Source organism: Ranitomeya imitator, chromosome 1 (assembly GCF_032444005.1).
Source record: "Ranitomeya imitator isolate aRanImi1 chromosome 1, aRanImi1.pri, whole genome shotgun sequence".
Classification (NCBI taxonomy): domain Eukaryota; kingdom Metazoa; phylum Chordata; class Amphibia; order Anura; family Dendrobatidae; genus Ranitomeya; species Ranitomeya imitator.
Window position 1 is genome coordinate 1188321876 of NC_091282.1, and position 24009 is coordinate 1188345884.

A 24009-nucleotide genomic window follows, 5' to 3' on the forward strand; every position below is an offset into this window, starting at 1 on the left:
AGGACATGAGCCATGCAAGGCACTTGTGTGAGGTTGCCCTAGGGCCACCACCACGTTTGCACCATTATCGCACACGGTTCCAGGGTCAGTGGAGACAACCATTGCTCTAAGTCAGCCTGGATAGCTATCCACAACTCTTGAGCTGTGTCACCACGATCTCCAAGGCATGCCTTGGGGATTCAAAGACTTCTAGAGCAGCCCCTTCCACCCTGACCTCACTTTTTCCCACTCATGTTGTAAGTAGCCTTCCCCTCTTGTAACCTGCTGGAAGATCGATTTGACACTGGACAGGATCCTATCTAGTTAACTGACAAGTTTCTTTTCAGCAGCTGAAGTAGCACACTATGTCTTCACTATGACACTGAGACAATGGTGCCAGCAAAACAAGATGTCTGCTTTTTATATGGCTTGAGACATGTGACTTTGGCAGCCAATCACAGAAGACCTTGTGTCATGTCGTTGAGGATGGTTTCTGCGCACTGATTTGCTGCCGGAATCAACACACAAAGTTAAGGGGAAGAAAAAAAAGAGCGTGACACTGCTCTAACCTCTCCACATACTCCTCTAACCTTTCCACAACGCCTCCCATCATCAAACATGCCCCCCACCCCGCTCATCATGCAGCTCCACTATCCTAGCCAAAGTAATAAAAAAAGCATTAGTGGAAACACTATGATTTACTGATTTACATAGCAGAGGATGGAGTACTAGACTACTAGACACCAGGGGTTGGAGAACTAAACTTCTAAACACCTAGGATTGGACAACTAAACCACTACACACTTGAAGGAGAACTAAACTACTATACAACAGGGGTTGGAGAACTAAAGTTCAAAACACCTAGGGATGGAGAACTAAACCACTACACACCAGGGAATGGAGAACTAAACCACTACACAACAAAGGATAGTGAACTAAATCACTAGACACCAAGTCTTGGAATCCCCAAGGCTTGCGGTACAAACTTCTGTATCTAACACTTCCACCACTTCTTCTGCCTCCTCCAACTTCTCTAGCGCCTCCACCTGCACCCTCAATCTATCTCTTAAAGAGACGCATTCCAACAGTGCACCTCTGTACTGTGCAGCCAGGCATCAACACAATTAGGCAGTTCTAAATTAATATGCCTCGGAGATCGCAGTCACACAGCTCAAGAATTGTGGCCAGCTATACAGGCTGAGTTTGAGCAATGGTTGCAAAGAATGGCGTGTGAAATAACGCTGCAAACCTGGTGTCAGCCCTAACCTGGGGCAACCTCAAACACGTGCCTTGCATGGCTCACATCATTAAAATGGAGGCACAGAAATCTCTCAGCCACTATCCCGGCCTGGAAGCACTGCTGCAGAAAGCACGGTCACTGTGTGCTCAATTCTATCGTTCGCACCGCGTAGGTCATGGACTCGCATCGCTACAGAAGTCTTTCAGGGAACAGGTTAACCGGTTGATATGCAATGTGCCAACACGTTGGAAATCAACTCTGCACATATTTTAGTGACTGTGGCAGCGGCGATAATCCCTGGTGCAGTATGTCCTTTTTCATAGCTTGGGCCAACGCAGCATGGACGTGGTGGAAATTACATTTGCGGTGTGGGCACAGATGAAGGACCTCGGCACCCTTCTGCACAGGTTTCAAATGGCTACTAAGATGGTTAGCGCTGATGATGCCATCATCAGCATCACTATTTCGGTCATCTACAAGCTGGAAAACACTTTGAATAGTCTGCGGGAAGAGGTGGTGGTCCCAGAGGAAGAGGAGAAAGCAGAGGAGGATGAGAAAGAGATAACAATATTGCAAAGTTCTGTACTGTTGTCGCACAAGTGGGTGCCATGGGAGGGTGGAACAAAATCTTAAGCGTGGTTTTCCCCAAGACAGCAGTCGGGCACACCGTGTGCATCGCAGTTATAGACTTCCAACCATGGAAACGTCGAGTCATCAACGTAAAAACATTAGCAGCAGCAGTTTAAGTAGCAGAAGCAATTTATGTAAGTCATTTCACACAACTTTTTAGACCATCCTGTGCACCAGCAAAACAGGGTACAAGTCTGACACATAGTGAATGACTGGAGAGGATGGTGTGGGAGTATCTCGCGTTCGCAGATATTGGACCCTTTTGCATTTTGCTCTTCAAAAATGGAAGAGTGCCCTGAGATCACCTGAGTCACATCTTGTCATGCCCGGCTGCCAGCGTTCTCTCAAAACGTGTCTTTAAAGGTTGCTGCTGCTGTCTTGACAGATAAGCGCATCCGGATGTCCCCTGGATTTCCAGTTACTTTTGCGATGGTGTCGTTTTAAGTGTTCTGCAGTGATCTCGCATTATTGCAGTCTGTGACACCTTTGTTATGGATTCTTTGCCTGCTCTTGCTTCTGTTGCTGATGTTACTAACAATTGTGTCTCCATATGGTGGTTTGTCAGGAGTGGAAGGGGTGTCAAAGCCCCATTACACAATTTCTGCTTTGGGGAAATTGATGACACCTTAGTGGTGTCTGCCCCTAATGTTTGGACTCCAAATTGGGTTTCCTTCATGTGTGTTGCTTGAATTTGGCAGGGCTCTCAGAGCACCAGGGCTACTCATCCGCCTGTTACTGATCAATTTTTCAGCTAGAAATGCTGGTCCAAGCCCTGTCCTAGGCCCTGACCCATGCATCCATGCTGCCAAATTATACTTACTAATTATTTGTACTCTATTGTACTCTAGGTGAGTTGAGCGGTTGGAAAGTTGTAACACGGGGGAAAACGAGGGTAATTGTGGTGCCACATCTGCAGACTGTACTGTGTTGGATGTTAAGGTGGAGGCTTCCTGGCTGTACCCCAATATTAGCCCTAATTGTTTTGATTAGCAAATGGGGCCTCCTGGCTGCACTCCAATATTGGCCAAAATGATTTTGATTAGTAAATGTGACTTCCTGAGTCCTGACTGCAACATACTATTAGCCCAAACAATTTTGAGTAGGAATTGTGGACTCCTGCCTGCACAACAGTATTAGCACAGACTAGTTAGATGCTGACAAGTCGATTTCACACAGGACAGGATCCGATCTAACTATATGACAGCTTGCAGCAGCAACAGGAGGGGACTCTCTGCGCTATTACACTGAGAAAATGGAGTCAGCAAAATAACATGTCCTTTTTTATGGAGAGGGACATGTGACTTCAGCAGCCATTGACAGAAGCTCTTGTGTCTGGACTTTGTGGATGGTTTCTGTGCCCTGATTGGCTACTGGAATGTACACATGTTAAGTTAAGAAAAAAGAACCACACCATCCCCTCATAAAAAAACATCATCCCTGCTCATCATACAGCACCACTAGCCTAGCAAAAGCATTAGTGGAAACACAATCATTTACCGAACTGTGACCGAATTTTGCCTACTTTGAGGAAAAATGTTCAGAAAACATAAAGAAGAATATAATACTGTTTGCAGGGAATGCAGGGCAAGAGTTAGAAGCGCTAAAGCCAGTAATTAAGTAAGGCTTGCAAGGGAGACCAAAAGCAGTAAAAAAAAAAAAGGATTTTGGGGGTATGTTAAAAACAAAAGTCAAACGTGCTATAGAATTTTAACAGGATGAAAAGGTTGAAGTGGTCAAAAATTATGCTGAAAAGGCCAATTTTTTTTTGCATCTGTGTTCTCTAAGGAAACAAAAGGGAAAAAAATGTGGTTGTTGTTCTGCGCTGCTGAGTGACTGAAAGTCAAGACGTATTAGTAATTGTGATTTTATTCAACGCGTTTCAGAGTACAAAAGACTCCTTCATCAGGAAATATCACAAAATACTTTTTTGTGGCATTTCCTGGTGAAGGAGTCTTTTGTACTCTGAAACGTGTTGAATAAAACCACAATTCCTAATACGTTTTGACGTTCAGTGATTCAGCAGCGCAGAACAACAGCCATGTTTTTGTTCCCATTTCTGATATCTTACATTCGGTCTCGTTGGACCCGTGGATTTGCTGCAGCGAATCTTTATAATGCTTTATTTGAGCTACATCTGGTGAGTGCAATCATATTGTATTGACCACTTATATCCCATATAAGACCCTATTTTTGCCCTATTTCCACTTACAGCTTTCCAATAAAACAAATGTAACATCAACTGATATTCACGGTGCCATCTAAGTAATAAAATAATCCACACTATCTATAACTAGAGAGCTGGTGAGGGAACACTTAGCTAAATTTAATGAATTTAAATCTCCTGGTCCAGATGAATTACATCCTAGGGTACTGAACGAGGAGAAGAAATTGCAGAACCACTAGCCAGAATCTTTGAAAATCCTGGAAAAGAGGAGATGTCCCAGAAGATCGGAGAAGGGTAAATGTTGTCCCTACCTTCAAAAAAGGAAAGAAGATGGAGCCAGGAAATTACAGGCCAGTGAGCCTTACTTCTATACCAGGAAATATATTTGAACAAATTATTAAACAACATGTATGGAAGTATTTAGATTAGAATGCAGTTAGCAGGGTTAGCTAACACTAGAGAAGACAGTGAAAGGATTCAGAAGGCTCTAGATAAGCTTGAACAATGGGCAGCAACTAACAGAATGGAATTTAACAGGGAGAAATGCAAGATTCTACATCTGGGCAAGAAAAATGAAAATTACATCTATAGAATGGGAGGAATAGAATTAACCCTAGAATGCGTAACTGGCCCGGTAGCTTACTTATTGCAAACAATTATAATTACAATGTTGTGCATTTTTCATATCTTACTTTGCAATTTTGATATAAACTTGTAAAACTTTATTAATTTGAGATTATCCATATGATTTGCACAAGGGCCTAAAAGGCCTGAGTTATGTTTAAGTGTATGATTCAGACATCATGCATTATAGCACGTGTGGAAAAGACTTGGGTATACTACCAGATCACAGACTACAACAGTCAATAATGAGACGCACACAATTCTAGGATGCATTAAGAGAAGCACCAGGTCTACATAGATCACATGAAGAAATTATTCCCCTCTACCCCTCCTTGGTCAGGCCTCATCTGGAATACTGGGTCCAGTTCTGGGCACCACATTTAAAAAAAATACATTGAAAAATTGCAGCAAGATCAGAGAAGAGCTGCCGGTGAGCGGACTGTAAAGTATGTCCAAAGGATCTGGGAATGTTTGCTTGTATAAAAGAAGGCTTAGAGGAGACTTGATAGCTGTAGGGATGTCACAGTGTAGAGGAATCATCATTATTATCATTTGCACAAGGAAACATGAGAAGTAATGGGATTAAACTGAAAGGGAGAAGATACAGATTAGATATTAGAAAAAACTTTTTAACAGTGAGGGTGATCAATGAGAGGAAAAGGCTGCCATGAGAGGTGGTGAGTTCTCTTTAAATGGAAGTCTTCAAACAGAGGCTGGACAGATATCAGTCTGAGACGGTTTAGTGACTCCTGCATTGAGCCGGGGGTTGGACACGATGACTCTAACATTCTATGATTCCATGATTCTTATAGTCTTATGTAACGGTTGGCCTACATTTGCAGAGTGTAATAGGGCATACCAGGGCTCGCCCACGGTATGCGAGGGCACCATTTGCGTATTTATATGGTGCCAACCTCCGCGACAAGGCAGGGAACACAAGATGGTAACAGGGCTATTCTTTCTTTACTAAGGCTACAATGTCCCCTCTTCACTTTCCCCTTTGGCTGACACTGACATGTCCTGCAAACAATATACCGTATTTTTCGGACTACAAGACGCACTTTTTCCCCCCCAAAAAAGGGGGGGAAATGGGGGGTGCGTCTAATAGTCGCAATGCAGGCTTACCGTGGCGGCAGAGGTGCGGTGGCAGAGGTGCGGTGGCAGAGGTGCGGTGGCAGAGGTGCAGCGGCAGAGGAGGCGCAGTAAGCGGGGTCCCTTTCCCCGGTATGGTGATTCAGCAGCCCGGTAAGCAGCAGAGCCGGGTGAATCCTGTTGTTATCGGTGGGCGCGGCCATTTTCCCGAGGCCGCGCGTGCGCAGATGGAGCGCTCTGCTTCCCGGGGCTTCAGGAAAATGGCCGCCGCGATATCCATCTGCGCACGCTTGGCCTCCCGCGGCCATTTTCCTGAAGCCCCGGGAAGCACAGGGCTTCATCTGCACACGCGCGGCCTCAGGAAGATGGCCGTGCCCACCGATAACAACAGGATTCACCCGACTCTGCTTCTTACCGGGCTGCTGAATCACCATACCGGGGAAAGGGACCCCGCTTACTGCGCCTCCTCTGCCGCTGCACCTCTGCCACCGCACCTCTGCCACCGCACCTCTGCCGCCACGGTAAGTCTGCATTGCCTGCACTGTAAGCCTGGGACCCCTCTCACACCATACCTCTCACTGCACCTCCTGATCCCAGCACCTCCTGATCCCAGCACCTCCTGATCCCAGCACCTCCTGATCCCAGCACCTCCTGATCCCAGCACCTCCTCATCCCAGCACCTCCTGATCCCAACACCTCCTGATCCCAGCACCTCCTGATCCCAGCACCTCCTGATCCCAACACCTCCTCATCCCAGCACCTCCTCATCCCAGCACCTGTTCATCCCAGCATCACCCCACCTCTGCCGACACCTTGCCTCCTGTGACCCTGCCCTGCCACCGCCAGCCCTCAGGTAAGATACTGTAAATTCGGACAATAAGACGGACCCCCATCTTATAAAAAATCTTTTTTTCTGCAATTTTCACCCCAAATTTGGGGTGCGTCTTATGGTCCGGTGCGTCTTATAGTCCGAAAAATATGGTACTATTTTGGCTAATAACCTGTTTGGCAATTTGAGGACTTATTTATTTCTTTTTCTTCTTTAATATTTTAAAAGTAACAAATAAAGTAAGATTTCATGTAGTGTCATTGCTGTGATTGAGGGAGGGCTGGATGTGAGCAATTTGAGGCTTCGGCCTCCGCTGCAGAGCGGATCTGTGCTGTGTACTTTGCATATAACAATACAATGTATTTATTTGTGTCATGCATTTCTCACCTTTTTGTGTTTTAATTGTGGAGCACCTGCGGCTGTTACAAAACACTTGCATGGATGACCTGTTTGTTAGGGATTCCCCGCATGTGTTGTGGCTGCCGGACAGATGTGAGACATGAAGCCGCGGGGACTCGAACATATGATTTGAGCACACTGAAGACATCCGGTTAGCATATGAGCATGCGCAGATAACACCTTATCCCAGCACGTTCGCTCATCACTGCACAGGGTAAAAAACAAGCTCTCACCCAGCCCCAGATCCTGAAAAAATAGAAACGCTACGGGTCTCCATTTTTTTTTTTTTTACCAACGGATTTTTTTCACCACTTAAACAAAAAAGAACCTAGACATGTTTGGCATCTGTGAACTCGTAATGACCTGGAGAATCATAATCACAGGTCAGCTTTAGCATTTATTGAACATGGTAAAAAAACAAACAAAACAAAATTGTGGAAATGGAAAAATAAAAACGTGATGGATCTTGGAAGAAGGGAAGCAAAAAAATAAAATGCAAAAATCCCATAGCAGTTAATGGGTTAATATTAATGATGTAAATGATTTCTCCCTTAGGTCACTTATCATTGATTCTCTATTTGTCGCATTTGTTAATAGGAAACTCTGTGACCAATGAGATAAAAGTTCTATGGAGGAAAAAACCGTGCGGTACAAAATCTATGCAATATTTCCCATAACATGACAGAGTATATATCTATGGGGAGTAGTCACAGTCGTGTTGTTCAGCAATCGTATTCACATTCTGTTTATTTTTTTCTTGCATTTTTAAAAAATCTGTAGCTTGTCAATTCTCTCATGGGTTTTACAGCATTTTTCATCCATTCAAGTGAATAGAAAAAAAACGTCGTAAGTAAAAACACTGGAAAATTGCCTGGATTGTAAGCAGCGTTTTTCTTGGCAAAAGTCTGGTTTTTGAGCTAGAAAAAAAATGCTACGAAAAACCAACGTGTGAACAAACCCTTATCCTGGTTGTGTTCTAACCAGACATAAAATAGAACGGCCATGATGACACGGAGACATATTACATTCTATGGTGTTTCCACTTCATATATTGCCAGGCAGCATCTATTTGTAGAGCAGCTCCTTGAGGATTCTATCACAAGATTCCGTGATGACATCACTGGTGACACTCGGCCATTATGACATCACTGGTGACGGTCAGCCATTATGACATCACTGGTGATTCTCGGCTATTATGACATCACAGACGTCATTCCCTACTTCTACAATGTACACGGAATCTCAGGTGCCATTTTTGGTTCCGTAGTGACTGAGCGCACTTGTGATTTATAGCACTTCTGACTTATCGCACTTGTGACTGAGTGCACTTCTGACTGATCGCACTTGTGACTGATCGCACTTGTGACTGATCGCACTTGTGACTGATCGCACTTGTGACTTATCGCACTTGTGACTTATCGCACTTGTGACTGATCGCACTTGTGACTGAGCGCACTTCTGACTTATCGCACTTGTGATTTATAGCACTTGTGACTTATCGCACTTGTGACTTATCGCACTTGTGACTTATCGCACTTGTGACTTATCGCACTTCTGACTTATCGCACTTCTGACTGATCGCACTTGTGACTGATCGCACTTCCAGTTTATCACTATGCCTGGAATTCGTCTAGAACTTTCTCAACTAAGAGAACTATGGATGATTGTTATCAACAATCGCCCTGACATTGAGCTTCTACCACCCGATGGCGTCCTCAGCTTCACTCACCGGCTGGTGGTGCAGCTAGTAAAGGATTGCCTGAAGAAACACCAACAACATCAACTAACGTCAGAGTATCTGACTGATTTATGTTACAACATCAGGACATTACTACACCAGGTAAGTGGCGGACGCTCCGCACAAAACTTCTCCATAATCATAGATGATAATGGTGGGAGAGAAGCTTCTCCTTTCCTCCAATATACCATATTAGGCAGACCATAACATTCACCCCAAATTTTGGGAAAGAAAATAGGAAGAACATTTTTTTTTTATAAAATGGGGGTCTGTCTTACAGTCTGCTTACCGGGGGGGTGTGGTGGCAGTGGAGGGGGGTCACAGGGGACAGCTGCAGGAAGCCGGCGGCGGCAGGAGTGGGGCTATGCTGCAGGCCTCGGGCTGGGGGGAGGAGGGGGTGTCTCGGAGGTGTAAGGTTTCGGGCTCTGGGCTTCAAGGAAATGTTGGAGATGAGGCAGGAGCGGAGCCCCCGCTCTGCTCATTGATTTTATGGAGGTGGTTTTTAAGAAAATGGCCGCTGGAGACGGAACATGTGCAGATTGAGATTGAGCCAAGATCTGAATCTGCGCATGCACCACCTATAGCAGCCATTTTCCTGAAGCCCTCCAGCAGGAAATCAATGGGCAGAGCTGGGACTGTGATCCTGCCTCACCGCCAACATTTTCTTGATGCCCGGGGTCAGCAGCCTCCCACCGCTGGAAGAACCCCTCCTCCCAGCCTGGAGCCCGCAGCATTGCCCCACTCCTGCCTCCGCTGACTTACTGCGACCCTGCCTCCTGTGACCCCGCTCCACCGCTGTCACCCCCAGTAAGCTACATTTGGACTATAAGACGCACCCCCATTTAACTCCCAAACTTTTTGTGAAAAAAGTGCATCTTATAGTCCGAAAATTACAGTAAAACATGATGAGTCCCCAGATATATGTCCTTGTATCTGCAGACAGAGGAGCAGATGTCACATACGATGGCCGCCTCCATTGTGCCCTTTCTCATCTGAATTTTTTTTTTACATCTTTGCTTCTTTATAGGCTGAAGAAAGATCTCAAACGGAAGATTTGGATTTCTTTAAAGAACTGGCCGGAGAAGTCCTGTCTATACTGGAACCCTCATTGGAACGCCCGGTAAGGATCAATATTAATATACGGATCTGAGGAGACTTTCTGAGAAAAGTTCTCATGATGGCGCGTGATTTGTAGAGTTACAATTGCTGCATCTGTAAATGTTGGTTTAGTCCTTTCTGGTTTATGTATTTGGTGATTTAGGGAAATCTTCCACATATTAATTACATATATTATATCTATATTAGGAAACACCAAGAGGCGATGCCAAATGTGGGGAGAATGTGACCCCAGAAACCCCTGACCCTAATAGGAGTCAGCCGGAGCCGAGCAGCGATCTGATGACAGGTGAGCCGATCACTACAGGGAATATCCGGAGATTACACAGAGCAGGGAACAATGGCAGATTCACTCTCTGCTCCATGTGATGGGAACCTGGCAGCACATGTTACATGTAGGAGTGGTGGTAGGGCGGTAGAGGACAATAGGACAAAAGGAAACCTTTTTGTGCAGAAATTCAATGTGCCAGTCAGGAGAAATGTAATGTAGAAGCCATATGCAAATCAGGATGGAAGTGCACTGGGGGCGTGGAAGAAGAGATCCGAGTGCAGTGACACGCCCCCAGTGCACATCCAGGCTAATTTCCATATGACTCCTATGCTTCTGCTCTCTTCCCATCACTCACATGTGCAGCGAGGGTGGGGGCTCATCATTCATGTGATGATTGGGGGTCCTGCACCATTTACATTACATTTATCTATGGATGCGCTGTACGTTCTCATATGTAGAATCCCCATATAACGAGGATTAATCCCATTTACAGACGTCATTTCTCTGTTATATTGCAGGATTATGTATGATTGATGTATGATGTATGAGTATTATGTATATAGGATTGATATTGACTAATGCATTTTATTTCTTCATCACTTTATCACTATTTTAGAACCATCAGCGCTGGCGAATCCCGACAGTGGAATCTGTGAGATCCCGGAGATCCAAGAATCCGCCGGTGTAAGTATCATAGAGATATAGGGGTGTCTGTGTATCACCAGATCATGGGGTGTGAGTGACCCGTCCAGTGTTATCCCCCATATAACCATGGGATGGCGCTAAGTGTAGAGGAAACTATGGTGTTAGATAATAGCATTTATACTATAGGGAATCAGCGATCAGGTGTTTGCTATCCCGTTTGAGAGCAGCATGATGTAGAGGCAGAGAACCTGATTCTAACGATGTATCGATTACTTTACTGGGTGCAGCAGTTGAGATAAAATCACTATTTTTTCTGATGCAGATCTGTCAGTGCTCTAAATGCTGAGCCTTGCATAATATTGCCCACACCAGTGACCATCATCTTTCTGTGTATACTGTGCATAGGCAGAAAGCTGCTCATAAATGGTGGTGGCAGGGTTACACAGAGCAATAGGACTACATAGCCAGTCTTCTATTGATATCTAGTGCTGCTAAAACACTGATTTTATTGAAACAATAGAACATGGCCTAGTAAGTAACATATCACTGGAATCAGGGTCTCTTCTCCTACATCATGCTGCTCTCAGATTACACAGAAAAAACTTGTTGACAGATTCCTTGTAAGTTCTTCTCTGTGTGATCTCTCTCATTACCCAGCACTGTACAATGATGTATGATGACTAGTGTATGGAGGACCCCCTTATATTAGTAATCATCCATGAGGAGCGTCTGGCTTGTATCGTCCCCTACATCGGATCAGTGGAAATCAGCTGAGACATAATATAGGAGAAGTTTCTGCATCTGTAATTTTTTCCTACAGCTTCAATATCTTAATTTCATTTCTTATTCTGTTATAGAGCGTTATCAAATCATTGATCCCGGTGAGAAAACCACATATGAGCGACTATGAAACTTACAAACTGATCAGCAGCGGACATTTTGGGTGAGATTTCTATTAACATAATCCACATTTCTCGGGATTTCCTATGACAATGCTTCTGCCTCTGTGCACTGAAGTGTTATCATAGGGAAAAGATAGGATCTGTGACAAATCAGTTAAGGAAAGGGATAAATAATATAAATACATTACACTCACCGCTCCTAGACCTCATCTGTTCTTATGCTGCCGCCTCCACCACATCCTCCCGATCCAGTGCTCTGTCCTCTTCTTTTTGGGGCTCCATTAGGCCTGTCCCACACATCCAGATAATTCCGGTACTGGAAAAAATCGGTACCGGAATTATCCGTGTCCATGTGCCCTTACGTTTCTGAGGCACATCAGTGTGGCACACGTGCGGCACACGTGTGCCGCCCGTGTGCCCACTGGGTACCACACGCATCGTGCTGGGTACCACACGTACCAGCATCTGGTGCTGAAGCCGCGATCCATATCTTCCCTGCAGCAGCGTTTGCTGTAGAGAAGATATGAATAATTGTGTTTAAAATAAAGATCTATGTGCCCAACGCCCTCCCACCCCCTGTGCATTCCCCCGCTGTTCTGAAAATACTCACCCGGCTCGCTCCCTCGCCGGCACTGCTTCCTGTTCTGGCCGCATCTTCTCCTGTATGCGGTCACGTGGGGCCGCTCATTTACAGTAATGAATATGCGGCTCCACCCCTATGGGAGGTGGAGCCGCATATTCATGACTGTAATGGGCGGCACCACGTGACCGCTGATACAGTAGAAGATGCGGCCAGAACAGGAAGCAGCGCCGGCGAGGGAGCGAGCCGGGTGAGTATTTTCAAAACAGCGGGGGGGTGCACAGGGGGTGGGAGGGCGGGGGGCACATAGATCTTTATTTTAAACACAATTATTCATATCTTCTCTACAGCAAACGCTGCTGCAGGGAAGATATGGATCACGGCTTCAGCACCAGTGGGGGGGACAGCGCTTAATGTAGCGCTATCTCCTGCACGGCACACGGACTGCATACGGACAACGTCCGTGTGTGGTATGTGTTTTACACGGACCCATTGACTTTAATGGGTCCGTGTAATCCGTGCGCTCCCACGAACACTGACATGTCTCCGTGTTTGGCACATGGAGACACGGTCCGCAAAAAATCAATGACATCTGAACAGATGCATTTATTTTAATGTGTCTACGTGTGTCAGTGGCTCTGGTACGTGAGGAAACTGTCACCTCACGTACCGGAGACACTGACGTGTGAAACCGGCCTTATGGAGCGGATAATAGTGATCGGTCACACATGGTCATGTGAGGGGTGACCCGATACTGACGTCAATGACATCTGCACCCCCCACCATGACTATGTGAGTCCCATCACTGGCCTCAGCAGAACAAGGGAGCCCTGGAGCACTTTCAATTTAGACCAATTTTTTATTTGGACTGAATCGTATCTACTGGTCGGTTATAGCGAATCTGCCCAAGATGAATTTCGGTAGATTCTCTCATCTATAATGTGACCTGGGTGAGGGTCTGGCAGACGGGGCATTGTGCAGACCTCCCATCATCTATGTAGGGCTATTTCATGGATTTCTAGATGTGGATTTCTAGTGATGGCCGGACTGCTGGTATTAAACATTAGTACAGAAGATCATGTAATGATTTGTATATACTGACTGTTAATAAGGGTTCATTATAAACCATGGATTCTCTTTCTCTCCAGGTCCGTCCACTTAGTGCGCCATAAAGACTCTCAACAGATCTTTGCGATGAAGAAAATAGCAAAGCGGGACCTGGATATTCCACAGAAAGTGGAATGGGCCTATCTGGAGAGAGACATCCAAATATTTGCAGACTGTCCCTTTGTGGTCCCCATGCTCTGCTCCTTCCCAACTAGATCTCACCTGTGTATGGTCCTGGAGTATGTAGGAGGTAGGACACGTACATTGTATTATATTCACCCCATGTCTGCTGACATCTTATCACCGCTCATATCATTAAGATTTACATCCCCACAGAGCATTTGTTATAGGTTATTTATTACCATGCTGCCCACAAAGTCTTTGATCTGTGTGATCTCCCTGTATGTTTCCACTCCCTTCTCATCATACGTCATGGTGATCTGCTGTACAAACCCCTCACCGGTCATATTTCCTTTCTTCTATAGGTGGAGACTGTGGGACCCTTCTAACCACCAGGGGTCATTTATCTGTCCCCTTGGCCCGCATGTACTTTGCAGAAGCGCTTCTTGGTGTGGAATACCTGCATAGTTACGGTGTGGTGCACAGAGACCTGAAGCCGGATAAGTAAGTGCCCCCGTGATAAAATAAACTTGGATAGTTACCATTTATTATCTCGCAGTCTGTGGGGCTAAAACCATCTTCTCTTTCACAGCCTTATGATAACACCTGCTGGACACATTAAGGTCACCGATTTTGGTCTTTCAAAAGTTGGTCTAATGATACCAAAAACCAACAACTTCAAGGAATCAGCAGAAGACATCGCCAGAGAGTACCAGGACCGTAAGGTTGGCATTACCTACAGGAACTTAGCTTGTTATGTAGAAATCTCATCATACTATTGCCTTTTTTCTACATTCTTCATTTCTAGAGAACTTTTCCACTGATATTTTATCTTCTGTCATTCTGTTTTTTAACTTGTCATAATATCGTTTCATCGGTTTTCACCTCTATATTCTGTTGGTTTGCAGTTGTGTGGCACCCCGTGTTACATAGCCCCAGAGGTCATCCGGAAAGAAGGCTATGGAAGACCTGTTGACTGGTGGGCAATGGGGATCATCCTACATGAATTTCTGCTGGGAAGTATACCATTTGATGGTGATACTGTAACTGAGCTTTATAAAATGGTTCTCTATGGTGAGTAGAATACTGCAATCATTGCATTGATTGGTTACATTGGTTTAGTTATATATTTTGCTTTTTCTTACAGTGCAATAATGAGGTTTCTTTTCTGTATTTTTCTATGTAACAGGAGACATAGTTTGGGAATGTGACCGCGCTCCTCCCTTGGATGCTCAGAACCTCATCACTGAGCTGCTCAGAAAAAATCCTGTGCACAGACTTGGGACAGGTAACAGATATAATAGTATTAATATTCCCTTATTACACCAAGGACATATCGTTCATGTCTATGAGGATTAGCACTTTCTATCTGCTCGTCCATTTATTGATCTCCATACTAGGCCTTTCAGTCATTTTCCTTCATGTCAGCTCAGTTATATCATTAGTTCAGATTATGATATACTGCTCAGATATGGAGCAATCACTGACAATATCCGCATCACTTTTGTTTTTCATTTTCCAGGAGGAGCATTTCAGATCAAGGATCATCCATTCCTTAACGGCTTAGACTTTGACAATCTACTAAGTCAGAAGCCAGAGTATGTCCCTCAGCTTTTATCAGATATGGACACCAGCTGTTTTATCAGTAAGTAGAATGAGACTTGGGCAGCACGGTGGCTCAGTGGTTAGCACAGCAGCCTTGCAGCGCTGGGGTCCTGGGTTCAAACCCCACTAAGGACAACATCTGCAAAGAGTTTGTATGTTCTCCCCGTGTTTGCGTGGGTTTCCTCCGGGTTCTCCGGTTTCCTCCCACATTCCAAAGACATACTGATAGGGAATTTAGATTGTGAGCCCCATTGGGGACAGCGACGATAATGTGTGCAAACTGTAAAGCGCTGCGGAATATGTTAGCGCTATATAAAAATAAAGATTATTAAATAAAGATTATTAATGAGACGGCATATAGACTATGTGTCTGTTTGTCTCGTTTTCCTTAATATGTGACAATTGGTTCTCAATAATATTAGTGATAAATGGCGACTGTGTTATAAGGACAACCTCTAAAAACACTTTATTACCTATATCTTGTAGATCATTCTGATATAAACAAACATCTGGTCTCAGAGGATGAGGGAACAAGTGAGAATAATGATAGCCTTGACTTCCAAAATTATACATCATCTTCTGAAAAGCTTTGTAAAGTAAGTATGTGATGAATAAGTCCAAAATATGTTAAAAAACAAAGCTCTAAAAGTACAAAAAAATAATTTTATATTTTATTGTTGTCCGGATTTAGCTCTGTACCACCACTACGAGTATGGTGAACATTGAGGATCCCAAGACCCCTCCAGAGTGTACCCCAGCATCCAGCACAATTATCTCAGAAATGTGAGTAGATTATTTGGTCATTACTGGGAGCTGCAGGCTGATATATGTGCACAACACAAATATAGGACATAAATACCATAATATCAAATGCAGCGTCCACTGCCCCATGGTTAGCGGTCATTGTGCTTTTGGCTTCAGAAACTTCTGGTGAGAACAGCCCATGTTTGCAATCGATCATGCATTTCTAGTAATGCTCGCATTGTTGGAGAGATGTTGTATAATATGCCAGACACTCTTGGTAGTTATATTCTGATCCATTGAATAAAAGACCTCTAGTATGGCCTATTAGGCCTTATGCTTCCTTGTTATTCACACATTTTTCTTCTTCCAAACAGGCAGCAAGAATCTGTACCTGTATGTAATAGAGACTATGCTATTACCATCTTGCCATCCTCGTCTCCACTGTCAGGTATGTCCATGTCAACAGCATCAACAATGTGAATGTTGTCTTCAAGGTTCAAATATTTCCACATGGTTTTTCTGCAATTGGTCTCCTATGGTATCTATATTTCATGACTCCCAACTATGTTGACCATGGGTCCATAGTGGATCCCTATTTCTCTAATTTTGTACAGGACTTTTTGTGTGTTCCTTGAATGACTTTGTAGCATCCAGGAGTATAGAGATAAATAGCGACTGTGTTATACTGACAATTTCTAACAATGCTTCCTTACCTATGTCTTGTAGATCCCTGTGATAAGAGCAAGAATCTGGTCTCAGAGGATGAGGAGGGCAAAAGTGAGAATGAGGAGAATGTTTTCTTCCTAAAAGTAACATCTTCTGAAAGTATTTCTAAAGTAAGTATGTGATCAATAAATGTAAAATATGTAAAAAAAAAAAAGACATCTAAGAAAAAAGACCTCTAAAAGAGAGAAAAAAATATTTAATATCTTCTTGTTATCCGCATTTAGCACTCTACCGCCACTAAGGGGACAATGAACGCTGAAGATCCCAAGTCCTCTCCAGAGTGTACCGCAGCATCCAACACTGACATCTCAGAAATGTGAGTAGATTATGGGGTCATTGCTGGGAGCTCCAGGCTGATATATGTGCAGAACACCAAATATAGGACAGAAATACCATAATATCACATGCAGCATCCACCGCCCCATGGTTAGCGGTCATTGTGCTTTTGGCTTTAAAAACCGCTGGTGAGAACAGCCCATGATTGCGGAAAGTCATGCACTTTTCGTGCTCTCCCCCACACTGTAGGAGAGATGTAGTATTACATGTCAGATATTCTTGGTAGTTGTTTTCCGCTCTGTTCTATAAAACCTAGTTCACTTGTGATTTACACACTTTTCCTCTTTCAATCAGGCAGAAAGAATCTGTTTCTGTGTCTGATAGAGACAATGCTGTTACCATCTTGCCATCCTCGTCCCCCCTGTCAGGTATGTCCATGTCTACAGCACCAACAATGTGAATTGTGACTTCAAGGCGCAAATATTTCCACATGGTTTTTCTATGATTGGTCTCCTATGGTATCTATATTTCATGGATCCCAGCTATGTTGACCATGGGCCCATGCTGAATCCGTATTTCTCTAATTTTGTACAGGACTTTTTATGTAGTCCTTGAATGACTTTGTAGCATCCAGGAGCTTAGAGATCAATAGCGACTGTGTTATACTGACAACCTCATACAATACTTCCTTACCTATGTCTTGTAGATCACTCTGAGAAGAGCAACCATCTGGTCTCAGAGGATGAGGAGGGCAAAAGTGAGAATGAGGAGAACGTTTTCTTCCTAAAAATAACATCTTCTGAAAGTATTTCTAAAGTAAGTATGTGATCAATAAATCTTAAATATGTAAAAAAAAAGACGTCTAAGAAAAAAGACCTCTAAAATTAGAAAAAAAAATGTAATATCTTCTTGTTATCCGCATTTAGCACTCTACCACCACTAACGGGACGATGAAAGATGAAGATCCCAAGTCCCCTCCAGAGTGTACCGCAGCATCCAACACTGACATCTCAGAAATGTGAGTAGATTATGGGGTCATTGCTGGGAGCTCCAGGCTGATATATGTGCAGAGCACCAAATATAGGACAGAAATACCATAATATCACATGCAGCATCCACCGCCCCATGGTTAGCGGTCATTGTGCTTTGGCTTTAGAAACCGCTGGTGAGAACAGCCCATGATTGTGGCCGGGCATGGATGTTTCATGCTCTCCCCCACACTGTAGGAGAGATGTAATATTACATGCCAGATATTATTGGTAGTTGTTTTCCGCTCCGCTCTATAAAAGTTTTGAGCAGACAATCTTCCCCACTATGGCAGTCATATGTCCTATTAGGCCTTATAGTCGGTGTTCTTATAGTGAGACAACCCCTGTTATACTGTTTACTTGTGATTTACACGTGTTTCTTCTTCCAAACAGGCAGAAAGAATCTGTCCCTGTATCTGATAGAGACAACGTTATTACCATCTTACCATCCTCGCCTTCACTATCAGGTATGTCCATGTCTACAGCATCAACCATGTGAATGTTGACTTCAAGGCTCAAATATTTCCACACGGTTTTTCACTTATTGGTCTCCTATGTTATCCATGTTATTTCATGGATCCAAATTATTTTGATCATGGACCCATACCATGTGTGTCTTCGTTCGCACACTCAATTTAAACCATGGGGCCCCTGTACATCCTACTCGGAAGCCCGCTGAGGACCTGGACCCAACAAAGAATCAACCGGTGTACTGGTGCTCCAGTCCGACCCCGACTAGAGATGAGCGAACCCAAACTTAAAAGTTCAGGGTTCTCCCGGAAGTCAGTTGCAATGTTTGGAGTTTTGGGGGAATTCCGGAGAGAGAGAGAGATCATTTTCCAGCTGAAAATTTCAGGTCCCTATTGCTTTCAATGGGGTTTGGATTCTAGTTCAAATTCTGGTATAGTTCTGGTACCCGAACCCAACTTTGGATTAAAGTTTAGATCAGGTACCAGAAAACGAACTTCCACAGCTGTGCTCATCCCCAATCAGGACTACATGGGACAGGACTAGAACTATTCTACTACATACAGAAAAGATAGAGAACAGATCCTATAAGAATATATTGTTTCTAATTTTTTTTTACTTTCTGATCAGAATCTCAAGCTCAAGAAGACAGAAAATCCGTAATAAATCTGAGTACAGAGCAACAAAACTCAGAAAATGCAAAAAAGGGGAAAAAGAGACGAGGTAAGTGTGAGAATCAGCTCCATGTTGGGTGATGTCAATGAGAATCATTCGTTTGGAGCAGATGTCATCTGTCGGTGATGGGATTGTCACATGTATGATGGCTGACAATGATCCCTGACCTCTGTGTGATAATATTCCTGTAACCGCACAGTAGTATCATGCCATATGGAGGCCCATCACTTAATAATAATTTTATTTATATAGCGCCAACATATTCCTCAGCACTTTACATTATAACTTACATTATATTTACTTCTCTTCTCATAGGTTCCATCTTCCGCCGGATCTTATCATCCTGCCGACGCGGATTATCCAGGGCTGCTCGAGTATTTGCTTGTTGTCATTGTTGTCCTAGAACCATCTAAAAGACAGGAGACCTAAGCATCCAGCGCCCTGAAGTCCAGCAGATCCACCATCACCGCTGGACCTGTATAGAAGGACCTTCACCAGCTTCCTGTGGCCTTCTGACTCTTACATCACTACCCGGACATGTTTCGGTAACGCCTCTGTCACCAGGCTCCGCGGTATTCATACTGTTCGCCTGACTTGGCCTTTACTGAACATCTGGCATCTGACTACGGCTGTCTTCCTAACATTGATTTAATCTATTGATAATATTCATGGTTTTGTTTATCCCATCCTTCAATTCCATTATTAATTTAAATAAAAGTAAAATCAGTTATTGTTGCTCGGATTCCTCTTCATTTTGAACTCACAAATAATTATTTGAGACATTATTACTAGAAGGAGCTCAGGATGGAGGTTATGTTACCAAAATGGGGACATTATACCAGTCAGGGACGATAATGGGGACACTATACCAGTCAGGGATGATACATGGGGGCTCATTCAGTCAGGGGTGAAACAAGAAATGAGGGAGGAGGGTCCTCACTCATCCCTTAGTGACTGAGCCCTCTCACCCTAAAAAGAACTACCCCTATAACGATACTCTTTATTAATTTATCAAAAAAACAGATAATACCCAAAAAATAACAAAAACTTTATAAAAAACATCCCAAAGGGGAATGTCAGCCCGGGAATCTGGGCAGTGGCCCATAAGGGGTTAAAACCGGATAAATTGTTGTCAGCTGTAAGGATGAAAATTGTGTTTAACATTGTATTATCCCTTTATGTGTTACTTTTCAGCATTTGCTGGGTCAAATATTTTGCATATTTTCTCACGGGTAGTCGAATTTTGCCCAAAATGTTTTGTTTGTTTGTGTGTGTGTTTTTTGGTAAAATCATGGCAAATGCAAAGCCAAATTTATCGCTAGACGTCAGGAAGCTTATTATTCTGAGAGAGAAGTCAGGCATAAGCCAAAAACAAGTAGCTATTGGATTCAGCTGCTGTCAGAGTCAAGTGTCACATATAATAAAAAGGTTATGGTACAGCTGACAAACCTAGGAGTTGACAACCATTAAAAACTTCCTCCAAAGTTGATCACTTGATAATTAACCGCGCTGTGGAAAAAGTGTATAGCGCCCCCTAGAGTCGGATTTTCTCTGGGGTCTCGGTTGCCGGGGGTAGCCAAAACCCCAGAGGACATGATTCGGATTGGTTTTTACCGACCCCAGGGTTGCGATTGCTGGTAATTAACCGTTTTCTGGCGACCGCAAAAAAAACCCAAAAATGTGATTTGCCATTTAATTTCTCTGTCCTCCGATGTGATCTCACATCAGAGGACAGAGAAATGGGGTCCCTGATCACCCCCTGATACTTACCCATGTCTCCCGGTGTTCCTTGTGCTTCCCCATGGGCGCTGCCATCTTCTTCCAGCAAAAAATGGCGGGCGCATGTGCAGTGCGCCTGCCATCCAGCACCAGGTGGATCTTGGGGTCTCGGCTGCTGGGGGTAGCCGAGACCCCAAAGAACATGATCGTGGTCGGTTTTTATCGACCCCTGTTTCGCGATCGCTGGTATTAATAGTTTACCTGCGAACGGAAAAAAAAGTGCGATGTGTCATTCTCTGTCCTCAGAAAACAGATAAATAGGGGATCGGGGACCACGTCATACTTACCAATGGATTCTACTGCTTCTGCTTCCCCTGCTGGCTGCCGGCTTCTTCCTCCGGTAAGAAAATGGCGGGCGCATGCGCAGTGCGCCCGCCGTGATGTACCAGCTGGATTCTTCCTCGTTTCATTTTGGTCACTGTGATAGATCCTATCACAGTGATCAAAATAAAAAAATAGTAAACAACCCCCCCTTTATCACCCCCTTAGTTAGGAAAAAATAATAAAATAAATAAAGTATGTATTTCCATACTCCAATTAGGGTTACAGTTGGGCTAAACTAAGTTGGGCTAAAGTTAGGGATAGGGTTGGGTCTAAAGTTAGGGTTAGGGCTAAAGTTAGGGTTAGGGCTGGGGCTAAAGTTAGGGTTAGGGTTAGGGCTAAAGTTAGGGTTAGGGCTGGGGCTAAAGTTAGGGTTAGGGTTGGGGCTAAAGTTAGGGTTAGGGTTGGGATTAGGGTTTGGATTAGGGTTAGGGTTGTCATTAGGGTTAGAGTTGCCATTAGGGTTAGGGTTGCCATTAGGGTTAGGGTTGTCATTAGGGTTAGGGTTGTCATTAGGGTTAGGGTTGGCATTAGGGTTAGGGTTGGCATTAGGGTTAGGTTTGGGATTAGGGTTAGGTTTGGGATTAGGGTTATGGTTGCGATTAGGGGTGTATTGGGATTAGGGTTAGATTTGAGGTTAGGGTTGAGATTAGGATTAGGGGTGTGTTGGGCTTAGGGTTTTGATTAGGATTAGGGTTGTTTTGGGGTTAGGGTTGAGATTATAGGGTTATGGTTAGGGTCGTGATTAGGATTATGGATCGAGTTGGGATTAGGGTTAGGGGAGTGTTGGGGTTAGGGTTGGAGTTAGAATTGGGGGGTTTCCACGGTTTAGGTACATCAGGGGGCCTCCAAATGCGACAGCCAATTTTGCGCTCAAAAAGTCAAATGGTGCTCGATCTCTTCTGAGCTCTGCCGTGCACCCAAACAGTGTGCTCACAGAAAAGGCCCCAGTGAAAAATGTAACATTTAAAATATATCCTTTATTAAATAATAACTAAAAAATCTTAACCAGTGCTTCATTCAAAACCATCACCATTAAAAATGCATGCAACAGAAAAGGCCAAGGTGGTGCCTGGCCCTATACCGCACTATATGCACCCTACCTATCAGCGGAGGATGGCACCCTATCCCAGCACAGATGGTGCCCCTGCTCACCGTCATCTGTCCCTTCTACTCCTGAATAACCCTTTAGGGTGGGGTAAGGAAAATCAATTGCATGCATACGGTACACACAATGATATGGGTAGAACCTCTCATGACTAGGGGTCAATAATATACTGTCCCTACTATGATCCTATCGATCTGCGGAGGTTGGCACCCTATTATTTTGCGTAAATGGTGCCTCCGCTCCTCGACGGCTGGCCCCACTATATCCCTAATCTTGTAAACTTGAGGATTTCTTCCAATCTATGGTGCTTTAGTGCCTCAATGTGCAAAAAATGGTTACAAGACTACTGGAATTTTCCAAAGGTTCTCAATACATGGGTCTCTCAAGTGTCCATTCACACACAACTCAGAAGTAGAGATACCCCCAAATAAATCTGCAAGATAAATATTATATTTAGTATAATTTATCAGATATCCAATGATTATGCCCATAACCAAAACCAGTAGCTAGTTTGTCCACATCAAAAAAATTAATAAGTGTATCCATAACAACTCCATAAGTATGTCCACAACAACTCAACTTGGGCGTTCAAAATGCTCACCACACATCTAGATAAATTCCTTGGGGGTCTAGTTTCCAAAATGGGGTCACTTATGGGGGGTTTCTACTGTTTAGGTACATCAGGGACTCTGAAAATACAACATGACACCCGCAGACCATTCCATCAAAGTCTGCATTTTAAAACGTCCCTACTTCCCTTCCGAGCCCCGATGTGTGCCCAAAGAGTGGTCCCCCCCACACATGAGGTATCAGCGTATTCAGGACAAATTGGAAAACAACATTTGGGGTCCAATTTCTCCTGTTACCCTTGGGAAAATAAAAAATTGGGGGCTAAAAAAATCATTTTTGTGGAAAAAAAATATTTTTTATTTTCACGACTCTGCATTATAAACTTCCGTGAAGCAATTGGGCATTCAAAGTGCTCACCACACATCTAGATAAGTTCCTTTGGGGGTCTAGTTTCCAAAATGGGGACACTTGTGAGGGCTTTCTACAGTTTATGCTTATTAGGGGCTCTGCAAAAGCTACATTACGCCCGCAGACCATTCTGTCTAAGTCTGCATTCCAAAACTGCGCTTCTTCCCCAAACCTGATGTGTTAGGGTGCTGCAAAATGACAGAGCATAGATGTGCCACCTCTAGGATGAGCTGCTGCAGTTGTCCTGTCAAAGCAGTGATAGGATCCATAATGGATAAAAAAAATTGTTTCGGTCAGAGCTAACGTCACGGCTCTTGTCAGGTGTCCCAGGACCAGGAGCTCCTTCCATGTCCCTAATGCTATACATATATGCTAGCCACCTTAGGGAGAGACCCAAGTTGGGCTAAATGTAGCGGGACGAAAGAGACTGAAAAGCCCTCTACTTAAAGGAAATACATAGTGGATGCTTTCCTGAAACGGAAAGTACTTGCAAGCAGCATAATACAAAGAATAGCAGGTTTACCCAGAATCCTTTGCAGTAGGCGGAGCTAATGCTATAGGCACCCTAGCTCATCCTGCTCCCTGGATTAATTCTGATGGTGAAGATGCCGGGGCCACGTACTTTGCCTTAGCTCCTGAATCTGTCCTCAGACTGTACCCTTCCCCCAGCCAGAGAAGAGGGGAATAGTAGTGTACCGTAGTACACTAACGGGACTAACAAGGGTAACGAAAAATACCAAACGTATAAATATACTCACACATAAAGCAGAGGAATGCATCAAGGAGTGGAGGATGCGGTTAAACCAAAGTAGGAGACGAAAGGGAATTATCACACACACAAAACCTAGCAACAGTCACAGATAAA

General features: G+C 44.0%; 1 protein-coding gene across 1 annotated transcript in view; it reads left to right on the forward strand.

The window, feature by feature from the left end:
- The window catches only part of LOC138658354 (microtubule-associated serine/threonine-protein kinase 3-like), a 68004-nt gene extending 48324 nt beyond the window's left edge, over window positions 1–19680 (forward strand). Inside the window, exons 2-22 of the mRNA XM_069745809.1 lie at window positions 9723–9815; window positions 10001–10100; window positions 10699–10766; window positions 11585–11670; window positions 13358–13566; window positions 13802–13940; window positions 14029–14161; window positions 14345–14510; window positions 14626–14724; window positions 14959–15081; window positions 15528–15637; window positions 15733–15824; window positions 16160–16233; window positions 16512–16621; window positions 16736–16827; window positions 17142–17215; window positions 17494–17603; window positions 17714–17805; window positions 18209–18282; window positions 18914–19006; window positions 19274–19680. Coding sequence (XP_069601910.1) covers window positions 10094–10100; window positions 10699–10766; window positions 11585–11670; window positions 13358–13566; window positions 13802–13940; window positions 14029–14161; window positions 14345–14510; window positions 14626–14724; window positions 14959–15081; window positions 15528–15637; window positions 15733–15824; window positions 16160–16233; window positions 16512–16621; window positions 16736–16827; window positions 17142–17215; window positions 17494–17603; window positions 17714–17805; window positions 18209–18282; window positions 18914–19006; window positions 19274–19371 — 2049 coding nt within the window. The 5' untranslated portion in view covers window positions 9723–9815; window positions 10001–10093 and the 3' untranslated portion in view covers window positions 19372–19680. The remainder of the gene's footprint in view (window positions 1–9722; window positions 9816–10000; window positions 10101–10698; window positions 10767–11584; window positions 11671–13357; window positions 13567–13801; window positions 13941–14028; window positions 14162–14344; window positions 14511–14625; window positions 14725–14958; window positions 15082–15527; window positions 15638–15732; window positions 15825–16159; window positions 16234–16511; window positions 16622–16735; window positions 16828–17141; window positions 17216–17493; window positions 17604–17713; window positions 17806–18208; window positions 18283–18913; window positions 19007–19273) is intronic.
- The last annotated feature ends 4329 nt before the right edge of the window (window positions 19681–24009 follow it).